This window comes from Drosophila hydei, unplaced genomic scaffold (assembly GCF_003285905.1).
Source record: "Drosophila hydei strain 15085-1641.00,03,60 unplaced genomic scaffold, DhydRS2 tig00000001-arrow-pilon, whole genome shotgun sequence".
In the NCBI taxonomy this organism is placed as follows: domain Eukaryota; kingdom Metazoa; phylum Arthropoda; class Insecta; order Diptera; family Drosophilidae; genus Drosophila; species Drosophila hydei.
Window position 1 is genome coordinate 102,515 of NW_022045643.1, and position 12,137 is coordinate 114,651.

General features: G+C 40.0%; 7 protein-coding genes across 8 annotated transcripts in view; 4 read left to right on the top strand and 3 right to left on the bottom strand.

Annotated features, from left to right (window-relative positions):
* LOC111595095 (ankyrin repeat domain-containing protein SOWAHC) overlaps window positions 1-731 on the top strand; it is a 35,529-nt gene extending 34,798 nt beyond the window's left edge. Inside the window, exon 11 of one of the 2 annotated variants that reach the window (XM_023308660.2) lies at window positions 43-731. In XM_023308660.2, the coding sequence (XP_023164428.2) occupies window positions 43-707 (665 nt within the window). In that variant the 3' untranslated portion in view covers window positions 708-731. The remainder of the gene's footprint in view (window positions 1-42) is intronic. The other variant, XM_023308662.2, reaches the window with a different exon arrangement.
* A 192-nt stretch (window positions 732-923) lies between these two features.
* LOC111595102 (probable phosphomannomutase) lies at window positions 924-1,876 on the bottom strand. Its single transcript, XM_023308668.2, has one exon. It carries the CDS (start codon window positions 1,713-1,715, stop codon window positions 963-965), a length of 753 nt encoding a protein of 250 aa, XP_023164436.2. The 5' UTR covers window positions 1,716-1,876; the 3' UTR covers window positions 924-962.
* Window positions 1,877-1,912: 36 nt separating this feature from the next.
* LOC111595103 lies at window positions 1,913-2,337 on the bottom strand. The gene is made up of 2 exons (XM_023308669.2): window positions 2,294-2,337; window positions 1,913-2,231 (listed from the first exon to the last, which is right to left on the bottom strand). Exon 2 carries the CDS (start codon window positions 2,225-2,227, stop codon window positions 2,075-2,077), a length of 153 nt encoding a protein of 50 aa, XP_023164437.1. The 5' UTR covers window positions 2,228-2,231; window positions 2,294-2,337; the 3' UTR covers window positions 1,913-2,074.
* An 81-nt stretch (window positions 2,338-2,418) lies between these two features.
* Window positions 2,419-6,065, top strand: LOC111595101 (melanotransferrin). The gene is made up of 7 exons (XM_023308667.2): window positions 2,419-2,572; window positions 2,892-3,319; window positions 3,387-3,520; window positions 3,578-3,735; window positions 3,794-4,320; window positions 4,384-4,548; window positions 4,608-6,065. Exons 1-7 carry the CDS (start codon window positions 2,503-2,505, stop codon window positions 5,670-5,672), a joined length of 2,547 nt encoding a protein of 848 aa, XP_023164435.2. The 5' UTR covers window positions 2,419-2,502; the 3' UTR covers window positions 5,673-6,065.
* A 215-nt stretch (window positions 6,066-6,280) lies between these two features.
* LOC111595072 (phosphoacetylglucosamine mutase) lies at window positions 6,281-9,616 on the top strand. The gene is made up of 3 exons (XM_023308628.2): window positions 6,281-6,567; window positions 7,406-8,849; window positions 8,908-9,616. Exons 1-3 carry the CDS (start codon window positions 6,467-6,469, stop codon window positions 9,007-9,009), a joined length of 1,647 nt encoding a protein of 548 aa, XP_023164396.2. The 5' UTR covers window positions 6,281-6,466; the 3' UTR covers window positions 9,010-9,616.
* A 343-nt stretch (window positions 9,617-9,959) lies between these two features.
* On the top strand, window positions 9,960-11,315 carry LOC111595074 (eukaryotic translation initiation factor 2 subunit 2). The gene is made up of 3 exons (XM_023308631.2): window positions 9,960-10,117; window positions 10,310-10,712; window positions 10,773-11,315. Exons 1-3 carry the CDS (start codon window positions 10,103-10,105, stop codon window positions 11,294-11,296), a joined length of 942 nt encoding a protein of 313 aa, XP_023164399.1. The 5' UTR covers window positions 9,960-10,102; the 3' UTR covers window positions 11,297-11,315.
* Window positions 11,316-11,324: 9 nt separating this feature from the next.
* On the bottom strand, window positions 11,325-12,120 carry LOC111595076. The gene has a single exon (XM_023308632.2). It carries the CDS (start codon window positions 12,008-12,010, stop codon window positions 11,363-11,365), a length of 648 nt encoding a protein of 215 aa, XP_023164400.1. The 5' UTR covers window positions 12,011-12,120; the 3' UTR covers window positions 11,325-11,362.
* Window positions 12,121-12,137: the final 17 nt, after the last annotated feature.

A 12,137-nucleotide genomic window follows, 5' to 3' on the forward strand; every position in this document is an offset into this window, starting at 1 on the left:
TCATAATTGTAAATTGCTCATGGAATCATTTTATGTTTGCAGTCGAAAAAGATTTGGGCTTCCTGCGGATTGGTTCGTTGAATGTCCGGGTAAAGAAAACAACCGAGGCGTTCAGCAACTTCTTGGGAGTGGGCAATGGCAATACCCTGACGGCGTATGGACCTGGCGGCGCAGCGGTAGCCCCAGTCCAAGCGGGTCGCCATCACCAGCGATCTCACCGTCACCATCATCAGCGTCATCCACATCATGCCAATGGTACGACACGGGATCGGCATCCGAATCAGAGAGCATCGACGACAATACCATACGGCTCGAGTAATGTGCTGGGCTCCCGTTCCAGTGTGCCAATCAATAGGAACATATATGACGCCGTACACAAGTCGTGGGGCTCAGCAGATAGTATTACACAGCGTCCCGATACGCTAATGCCGCCACCGAAATCGGTCTCAAAGCGTTACAAATCTTCGAAACGTTCATCATATTCCTCGAATGCCACCGACTCGCCCCGTGACTCCATTTGTTCTTCGAATTCCAGTTCGAATCTCAACTCTGGCTACAGCAGCATGCCAACCACTCCAAATCAAATACGTGCTCCGAAAAGCATTGGAATCACAGCCGATTCCGATTCGGATTCAGCCTGTGGCTTTGACTCCAATTGGTCTGTGAACGACCGCAACTCAGTTAACAATAATATCCTAAGATCCTAAAATCGAAATTTTCCGAATACTTTATATAAAGAGAAGATACCAATAATTCCATGAGGCATTACCTAATGTAAGACAAAATAAAAAACTTGGTTTTGTATAATATATATTATTATATGATATCAAGCAAAGATATATATAAAGGGAATATCATTTGAATCTCTCAGAAAATATTATTTGTATAAGGCAATTGCCTAATGAAACAACTTTATATATATTTGTAAAATGTTACATATGGAATCATATAAATAAAAATTATCAAAGGTTCAGAAGCTCTGTTAATATTCTCATCGTGTCATCTGGAGTGTTAACTTTATGTCCTTGAAGGCGAGGATCGTTATAGATCTCGTAGTCATTGCCACCCGGTTCTGTCTTGTCGCCGAAGAAATGAATCTCCTTAAATTTGTGATACGCCTCGATGTGGCGCAAACAGAACGTTTTATCCCAACCATGCGGGAACACATCGAAGCTTATCTGGCCACCAATACTGTACGTAAGATCGATATCTGCAAACTCCTCCTTCAGCTTGGCAATCATAGTCGATCTGACATTGTGTTCCTCGTCGTAGGCTGCAAACATGTTGCGCTCTTCCCTGGTGCACTGTCGCCCGATCGGGCAGACGTTCATCATGCCGTTGCGAAACTCAATAAACGTTCCACGTTTAATGGGCACCTCCAGCTCGGAGAGATATCGGAGCACATAGTTGATGAATCGCTGCAAAGTTTTCTCGCCCAAATGTTGTATAATATTCTGCTTGCCCACCTCTTTACCAGCTTCGATTTGCACCAAACCGTTTTCAGGGAAAATAAAGTCAAACTCATTCAATATCTTCTGGCCATTCAGCTGCTCGAACATTTTCTCCAAGTCGGAGCCACCAACAATTCCAATTGTTGCCCTTGGTTTCACTTTTGCATAAAGGAACTCCTCGAACTCGGGCTGCACCACCGAACGGGGCATCGTCAGGGTGCCATCCACATCGAACAGCAGCAAAATATCCTCGCGCTTCGACATTTTGAGACAGACGAAAAAGAACGAACAATTGTTGCTCAGAATTGACCACGTATGAGTGTATATAAACTGGATTGAATCAGCTGTTTTTATGGAACTGATAAGAAATACAGCCGTTTGCGATGTTCACTCTACGATCATTTCTTATCGAATGCAGTGAAAAGTTAAATTTACTGTATTTATTTGTACGTACATTTATTAACAATTGGTAAACCGGTCGATTACAAATACATATACAAATTATGCTCAAAACAGCTGTTGGCGTTTACTTGCGCAATAAGTAGTTGTGAAATAATAATAATAATTATCTACAAATGAGGATATAACGTAATTTAATACACATTCCTGGAAATATTATCTACTTATTTTGCGCGGTTGCTGTTGTGTTCTTGCAGGGACTTGTATTTCTGCGAGTTTATCATAGGATCTACGACAACTGGATACAGTGTAAGTCCAATCGCTCCCACAATGCATGACACAAAGCCAATAAATCTCCAGCCGCGTAACACTGCCATTAGACTGTAAAACACAATTTATTTAACTCCAAATTATATTATTTACTATTATAAAACAAATAACACCTGCTCGTTGCACAAATTGACTAAAAAATGACAAAATACCTTTGTAAACATCGTACCAAGCACTATCGCATTGACTATCGATTAGAAATGATAAGCACAAACAAATATCGATTACTGTGCAGTTGCGGGCGTGTCGTTGTTGTTAGGTTCATTTCGTTTATAATTATTTTTGTTTAATATATATTTAAACTAAATGTGTACTGCTATAAATGTGTAAAATGGCTAGATTGTTATTGCTAATAAGCTTACTAAGCACAGTTTATTTGACTGCAACTTATGGTAAGTAGAATTTCGGTTGCCTAGCTCGCTGACTAAACATTGGGCGTTGCTGCATGTAAAACATACATGTTTATGTATGTGTGTGAGTCTATGAGTGCGTGTATACGCATGTAAGTCTGACTTAATAAGCCATTCTTAGCCAGGTTTGAACAATAAGTTCATATATATACGCTCGAAATGTAGCTTAGATAAAATGTGTAACAATAGTATGCTATTCTATTAAATTAGCTGAGTGTTATTAGTTTTCCCTTACATGTATTCGTAGCTAATTAATGTAAAGCCAGAATTAAAAGCATTATTAATTGATTAATAATTGTAGCACAACATCATTATGCTGAACATAAAATCAGCAATATTATTTGGTGCACTAAGGGTATGGAGGAGCAGTACAAATGTCAGAACTTAACCGTGGCCATCGAACGGGATCGTGCGCTCTTCGATGATGTCTTCTTGAATCTCACCTGTCTCATGGCATACAGCTCCGATGAATGCATTCATCTTTTGGATCGTGAGAAGGCACATATTACCACATTGGATGCTGGAGATGTTTTTACCGCTGGTCGCTACAACTCCTTGATTCCCATAATGCAAGAGAAACTGGAAGGCGGATTTTTGGACTATCATTCAGTGGCAGTTATAAAGAAGAATTCTTTACCCGATGTTACGGATCTGCGGCAGCTGCGTCAAAAGAAAGCCTGCTTCCCCTGGGTGGGCAGTCTAGCTGGTTGGATAGTACCCATTTACACGGTATGAGGACTTCGTAGCTCTGACTAAACAATATATATTCATTTGCTTTCATTTATCTTTATTTCAGTTGCAACACAGTGGTGGAATGGAAGTAGTAGATTGCAATAATCAGGTGAAAACCGCAGCCAACTATTTTAACAGCTCTTGCGCCGTGCACTCGTTGATTGATAGATACAATCCCATCGGAGATAATTCTGATAAGTAAGTGAACCAAGTTCGCAAAAGACGTATCTCGTATTAATTCCATTTATTTTCAAGACTTTGTGCTCTTTGTTCTGGCAAAATACCTGGACGCTGTTCGTCGACTGATCCCTATTTTGGTTACGATGGTGCATTCAGGTGTCTTCTAGAGGCTGGCGACGTTGCATTTTTGCGTCACTCAACGGTTTCCGAAATGCTACAAACCTTTGAATTTCGTGAGTAGATTGCTAAATTATAAAAGATTTCCACATTTTAACAGTCGTTGCCGTTTAGAAAAACTATCGCCGGATACCTTTCAATTGCTTTGCCGCGATGGCAGCCGTGTGCCCATCAGCGACTATCGCCAATGTAGCTGGGGTCAAATTCCTTCAGATGCTATTGTAACTTCTTCAGCTCGTAGCTTCAAAGAGCGTAATCAATATCAGCAGTTCATGAAACGCGTCGCTGAGTTGTATTCAGACGGCATTCGCGAGGAACCAAATCAGCCTCAGACCGGCGGAGGATTCAACACGTACAATGGCAACAACTACAACGATCAGAATCGTAACAACTACAACGATCAAAGTCGCAACAATCCTTACGACAATTTCAACAGTCAATACGACAACAGCAATCCCTACAATAGAAATCAGAACCAAAATCAATATGATCGATTTGATGGCTCGAATTATCGTAATGAACGTCTAGACAGCAGTTTTACCACAGATCGCAGTGCACTCGAAGGCAACACCTCAGTGCCTTATGAGAAATTCCGCATTTTTGAATCGAGAAGATATGGCAAATCCAACCTGCTCTTCCAGGTGACACTCAGAAAATAATTCGAAATTTACTTATTAATCACACGCTCCAATTTCAATTCGTAGGATGCAGCCAAAACTCTTGTTTCCATACCAGAAGATGATCAGTCCTTTACTAAATATTTGCAAAGATCTATTGATTATATATACGGTATTCGTGAATGTCCCGTTCCTGCGATGACGCTATGTGTGACTTCTGAGCAAGAGCTGGAAAAGTGCATTAAGATGAGGGTAAGTTAGCTTAACTTTTCTTAGATTCTCTTCCAATATTGATTGAATTCTTTTTGAAGACCGCACTTAAAGCACAAATCTTAAAGCCTGAGCTGATCTGCAAAAAAATGCATTCCCATATAAACTGCATGCAGTTGATACAGTCTGGAAAAGCGGATATATCTGTGTTTGACGCCGGAGATGTCTATACAGGCGGCTTGAACTACGATTTGATTCCATTCATGTCTGAGGTATACAACTTGGGTGAGCCCGAATACTATGTGGTAGCAGTAGCCAAAGAAGAAGATCCCGACACAGAGCTCACATACCTGAAAGGCAAGTACACATGTCACACAGGCATTAATACAGCCGCTGGCTGGACATACCCGATGGCGTTCCTCCTCTCGAACGGTTGGATAAGACCCTACGGCTGCGACTCCATACGTGCCGCAGCAGAATACTTTACCAAATCGTGCGTGCCCGGCGCTATAAGCAGTGAATATAACACTGGTGTCCCTTATGACAGCATGTGTGATCTTTGCCATGGAACCAGCTATAGATATTGTCGGCGTGATGCATCGGAAGATTACTATGGACACACGGGTGCGTTCCGCTGCCTCGTTGAGGGCGGCGGCCATGTGGCATTCATGAAGCACACCACAGTAATGGAGAGCACTGGAGGCAAGCGCAAGGAGTGGTGGGCAAGAAACGCCCTTAACGACGACTTTGAGTTGTTGTGCACCGATGGCACTCGTGCCGAGCTCCAAGACTATAAGCGCTGCAACTTGGGCAAAGTGAAGGCCAATGCTGTTGTTACACGAGGCGGCGTCAACTATAATGAAACACAATTGAATGCATATATTAACTTGCTGACCTATGCTCAGCAGCTGTACGGCCGCAAGGACGTGGATGCTTTCAGTTTCAGCATGTTTTCATCACCCATTGGACACTACGATCTAATCTTCCAAGACGCCACACGACAATTGCAAATCATTCAGCCAAACGAACGACGCTACGATACCTATTTGGGTGGAAATTACATGAGAGCGCGTCGCATTACCGATTGCTATGCTAGTAGCAGTAAATTCACGTTCTCTACATTCCTGCTCTTAGCGAGTGCATTTGCTCTAAGAATTGTACTCTGATTGCATAAGGATAATCTCACAATTTCTATATCATACTCCAAATAGGGTAACTTTACCCATATTGACTCGTAAAAATTCGAATGCCTATTACGAATCTCACAACAAATGACAAACAAACATATCTATGTGTACACCAAACAGAGAGTTCATAGTATAGTTTGTTGACCTGACCGATTATGACTAAAGTGCCTTAATATATATTTTAAACTTTAAATTATTCATTGCAAGGGTCAGATACAAATTATACTAAACCCTAAATGTACAATAATTTAATTTTAAGTTATAAAGATCAACATTACAAATCAGAGTACAATCGTGTAGTCTACAACGTTCAGTACCGTCCCCTAAATTTATATTATATATTGTATTTTACAAACCGTCCAAGATAATTTTATCACAAGTCTAAGGTATAATTATATCGTATTGTTTTATATACTATCAGATTTATACACAGACATAGATATATTAAATAAAACATTTTTAGATCAATTATTGTTTTTATATTGACTGATCAAATAAAAGAATTTTGAAAAATCAAATTCAACAACTGGTCAATACTGACGTCACTAGTGTGGTGAAATTGTGTCTGCAAACGTTTCGATGGTATTGACACTTTCTTCTTCTTCGCATTCATTCAGCTGGCTCTCGCACTGACACGCGTTGCTTTTTGACGGTTTTTTATATGGGCTACTTTTAGTACAACAACAAGGTGAAAACGGAAAGTAGTTTTGAGACTGGTTACGAGTTTCCACAAGGATCGACAGTGCCACAGAAATATTAAGTCAGCAATCAATATGTCTATCAATTTGCGCACCGTTTACGCTTTTGCGAGAGAAATGTACCCAAAACTTTCAAAGGAAACCATTCAATACGGAACAGCTGGGTTTCGCGGCAAGTGAGTTTACTTACCCTTATCTACATACATACATACATATATACATGCATACATACATACATACATACATACATACAAACACACATAATTGCCTCATATATACAAATGCATATGAAAAACAGTGTATGTCCGCGCCCACACCCAAGCGAACAAATACACACACACGCATATGCCTAGATAATTGTACATATGTATGAGTGCTTTTAGGGAGTGGTGAAGATGAGTAAGGCGATGCACTATTTTGGCATTCCGTTATATTTATAGAATTTCTTGCTTTATCAATGAACATGCACCTTTTAAAGGTACCTAGCTATGGCCACACAATTTCAGGCATACAAAGTAAATGCATGAATATGTAAATATAAAGTATATTTAGCACAAGTTTAAGTCCAATTTTGAACACTTCAATTCATAATATTAAATATTATAAATTAAAGTTATATATTTTCATTTCTTGTTAGGCAACTGAAAAAACTTAACCTCTAATTAGCAGAAAATTGTTCTGGTTGGCGGTTTATTTGAACTCCAAGACGAACTAACAATTCATTTTATGTTAAGTTACTCATACTAATACATATATACAAAGTATCACACATACATATGTATAAGAATATACGTGCTCGCTAGAGTCTTCTTGCACGAATGCATTTGAAATGATAATGAAGACATTCGACCGTTAACGATGAAAGATTACATATACAGAATACATATAGTAGCATGACTAAGAATAATAGAAATATAGACGTTATCTTTTTTCTTTGTATACACAATGACTTTCGATTGTTTAGTAATATAAACTGATAATAATCAAGAATATCAATAACTTCTTCTTGCCCAGAGCCGAGTTCTTGGATAGCGTTATGTTCCGTATGGGCGTGCTGGCCACCCTACGTTCCCGGTTTAAGGAGGGCGCTGTCATTGGCGTAATGATTACAGCGTCACATAATCCGGAGCCCGACAATGGCGTTAAACTGATCGATCCGAAGGGTGAAATGTTGGATCACAGCTGGGAGAAGATAGCCACAGATTTGGCCAACGTTAGCGATCAAGAACTGGAGCAGCATGTATCTAAAATAATTAAGGACAATGAAATCGATATTAACTCAAGCTCCTGTGTCTACGTGGGCATGGACAATCGCTATCATAGTCCACGTTTGCTCAAAGCAGTGGCGGATGGTGTCATCGCACTGAAGGGAAATGTGCGGGAATTCGGCATAGTCACAACGCCAATGATGCACTTCTTCGTAGTGGCTTCCAACACAAAGGAGGTGTATGGCAAGCCCACAGAGGAGAGCTACTACGAGAAGCTCATTTCCGCTTTTGAGAAACTCCGCAATGGCCAGCTAGAGAATGGCAAGTATCGCAATCGTCTGATCTTCGATGGAGCAAACGGAGTTGGTGCTAGAAAAATGCTGCAGTTCATCAAGCGCATGAATAATTCCCTTGATGTGACGGTTATAAATCAAGGTATTGGGCCGGGCAAGATTAACGAGGAGTGCGGTGCAGATCATGTCAAGGTGCAACAAAGGCCTCCAGTCTGCATGCCAATCGTAGAACCCTTTACGCGTTGTGTCAGCGTCGACGGCGATGCTGATCGTGTGATCTACTTCTTCACCGATGAAACGGGACAATTCAAGCTTCTCGACGGCGACCGCATTGCCACCCTAGTAGCCGGCTACCTGATGGATTTAGTTCAAAGTTGCGAGCTCGACCTGAGATTGGGCTTAGTGCAGACGGCCTATGCCAATGGCGCATCCACAGATTACATTGTCAACGATTTGAAGGTGCCCGTTTCCTGTGTGCCAACAGGTGTTAAGCACTTGCACCACAAGGCACTGGAATATGATATTGGCGTATACTTTGAAGCCAACGGCCACGGCACCGTTGTGTTCAGCGATAGTGCTAAAGCAACGATTAGCGAAGCAGCCAAGACGAAACCCCAGGCGCAGACTCTACTGCAGGTCATAGATCTGATTAATGAAACTGTCGGCGATGCCATCTCGGATATGCTGTTGGTGGAGACGATTCTGAATCAAAAGGGCTGGGATGTTAAAGACTGGATTTCAAGCTATACCGACCTGCCAAATCAACAGCTAAAGATTCAAGTTCAGGATAGAAATGTTATCAAGACCACAGACGCGGAACGTGTGTGTGTAAAGCCGGAGGGACTACAAGATGAAATTAACCAGGTCGTTGCAAATTATAAACGTGGACGTGCATTTGTGCGTCCATCCGGCACAGAGGATGTGGTACGCGTATACGCCGAGGCTTCCACAAAAGAAGTAAATATATACTTAACTTATTATAGTAATTCACAATAATTGTGTCTCTTTATTACAGGATACACTTCAGCTAGCGTACGAGGTGGGACGATTGGTGCAAAAACTTGCAGGCGGCGTCGGACCGGAATTAGTTAATCCAAGCAATAATGCTCACTTGTAGTCAATATTTATAGGGAAGGCTTGCGTGCTTAGGCATAATCTCACAGAATCGCATTTAACCGGCGTGCTTAATTGGTAGTCTTCATTTTACATACTACTTTGGAGAATATGTAACTAGTATGTTTAATTTTTACACCGCCTTAAAGTATACACACTTTCAGTCACGTAAAATGATGCATTTATAATATAGTAATAATCCCAAAAGTGATTTATTAGTTATGTTTTACAAAAGAAAACAGACTAAAAATTCTCAAATTAGATTTTTTATATGATTTACAACTGTTAAAAATTGTCAGAATTGCATCGAAGTAATTTTTAAAAGAAAGGTCGGGGTGCTTAACTATATGTCTGTTCCTATTCTAAAGTACTTTAACACTCAGTCATATATCCATGTAAACCTCTTTAACTGCAATATGTATTATTACAAATGTGTTGTGGAGACAATTCGAGAGATTTTATATTCTTGCCAGAATAAAAAAGTACGGAGACTGTTATCACAATATTGTGACTGTCACAACTATATTTTATATGCTTTATGGTTTACTCATATTTATCAAGGTTTACATATACTTACATATCGCTAGAAGTGCTTCCCCTAGTATCCTGTATAGAGAGTCTATTCATTTAAATTTCTTTGTCTTTATTTTGATTGTGTTTTGTATTTCTTATAAATTTTTATGGTGAACTATATATCAAAAATATTTTAAATAATTACGTTTTCAATTTAATAATAAAAATCAAATATTTCAATGAATGACTATTAGCTAATGAGCGGCTGAATATTATTATGTTTGATGGCTTCAACACATATATAGTTAAATTTCGCGCCTATTTTCGATTCCATAAAATACTAAAAATAATCAAATACACAAGCAAAAATACTAATGCCACCAACAGATGATTGAGGAGTTGCACCAGTTATTATCGATTAATAATCTTGCTACATCGATAAGACAATCAACAACATCCCTTTAGCAAAGCCGTCAAACTGCCCTGCTGTCACTAAAGTATAAATTTTCTGATGCAATTTCTTCTATAAAAAATAGTTGAAATTTTAAATCGTTCGCTTATTCGTTGGTCATAAATTATCTAAAATGGAAGGTGAAGACGTAAGTGTCAAAAAGTGTGGTGCCTTTCTATCAATAATTATATGCAAACGACGAGATCGGACATTGTGTTTCTCGTGTGTGAGGTTATGTAGAGCATATGGAGCTCCATTAACATTTGCATGAATTTCACTTACTCGCCCAAATATTTCATGTGGACAAATTTGTTAACACAATTATTTTGAAATATTTTAGGGTTTTGATCCTACTTTGTTGAAAAAGAAGAAGAAGAAGAAGACCACCTTCGACTTGGATGCCGCATTGGGACTCGACGACGCTGGAAAGAAAGAAGATCCTAAAGATGAAGCAAGCACTGTGGCGACAGCAGCGGAAGTAGACGATAATTTGGATTTAGAAAGCTTCGGTAAAAAGAAGAAGAAAAAGAAGAAGCCCTTCAATTTAGATGAACTGGAAGGGGCGTTGCCGGATGGCACGGACGACGTGACCGCTGCAATAGCTGAAGACCCAGAGGAGGAAGAGATTAATTTGGATATGGACTTCACAATGGCCAAAAAGAAGAAAAAGAGCAAAAAGAAAGACTTGGATGAATTGTTTGCTGACAAAATGGACGACGATAAAAGCGAAGACAAAGAGAACAGTAAGATCTCCATTTAAATATATTTTGTTTACCTGTGTTCATTTATTAATTGCTTTGCAGTTGAGGATAACAGCAGCACCTGGGCTGGTTCGGATCGCGATTATACATACGACGAGTTGCTGAAACGCGTCTTTGAAATCATTCTAGACAAGAACCCAGACATGGCTGCAGGCCGTAAGCCTAAGTTCGTGATGAGACCTCCTCAGGTACTTCGTGTGGGCACAAAGAAAACATCGTTTGCCAACTTTATGGATATTGCGAAAACTCTGCATCGTTTGCCAAAACATCTGCTAGACTTTCTGTTGGCCGAGTTGGGCACAAGTGGTTCGATGGACGGCAACCAGCAATTGATTATCAAGGGTCGCTTCCAGCCAAAGCAAATTGAGAACGTGCTGCGTCGCTATATTAAGGAATATGTCACCTGCCACACCTGTCGCTCTCCAGAGACAATATTGCAAAAGGACACGCGTCTATTCTTTCTACAGTGCGAATCTTGCGGTTCTCGGTGCTCTGTTGCTAGCATTAAGTCTGGTTTCCAAGCTGTCACAGGCAAGCGTGCCGCCATTCGAGCAAAAACCACATAAATTACGTGTATACTTTTAATTGGATTTTTTATTGAGTAAAATTTCAATATATATACAAAAATGCACCTATGTGGAATGGCTCTGGTAGTAATCTATTAAGTTTTCAGTGAATGCAATCTCCAGACTGCGCGACCTGTCATTGTCCACGGTAAATGAGATTACATCCATTTTAATTTGATCCCTAAAATGGTTTGGGCGTCCATATAGCATGACATTGCATCCTGGTGATATTACTGAGCCATCGATATATTCCATTGCTTTGCCCAAGAGACGAGTCATTGTCGCTGATATCTTCTCGTACTTTTGAGTGTCCACACTGCCAATCAGGGACTTGGCTTCACTATATAGGCACTTGATAATCTTTTCTTCCCTTGGCTTGGCAAAGATGCAAAATTGAATTGTCCCAGTGCCGTCGTCTAAAACGTAATTGTAAAACGATTTATTATGAACTCCGCGTCCTGCGACAAAGCCGTACACCAGGCAGTTGCGATACTTCAGTTCAGTAGGATTGAACAGAGAGAAGGCTCCTTTATTGTCTGCATCGGGGCGTGATTGTAATATATCTTTTACAAGCAATGGAATGTGCTCATGAATTCTTTGTCCATTGTTTGTTATTTTATGTCGGGCAACATAAGTTGATGATTGGTCATTGGTTTTCCGTATGATAAAATTATCCAGCTGATCCTCTATATCATCGGATGTTAAGCTTGTCATGTCGGAACATTCTATAAAACATACGAATTCTTTAGAAAGCCTTTTTTATTTGAAAATATTTGCCTCAATTCACATTTGTGTCCCAGCTATCGGGAACTAATCGATATCGATATGCTTATGCCATTCA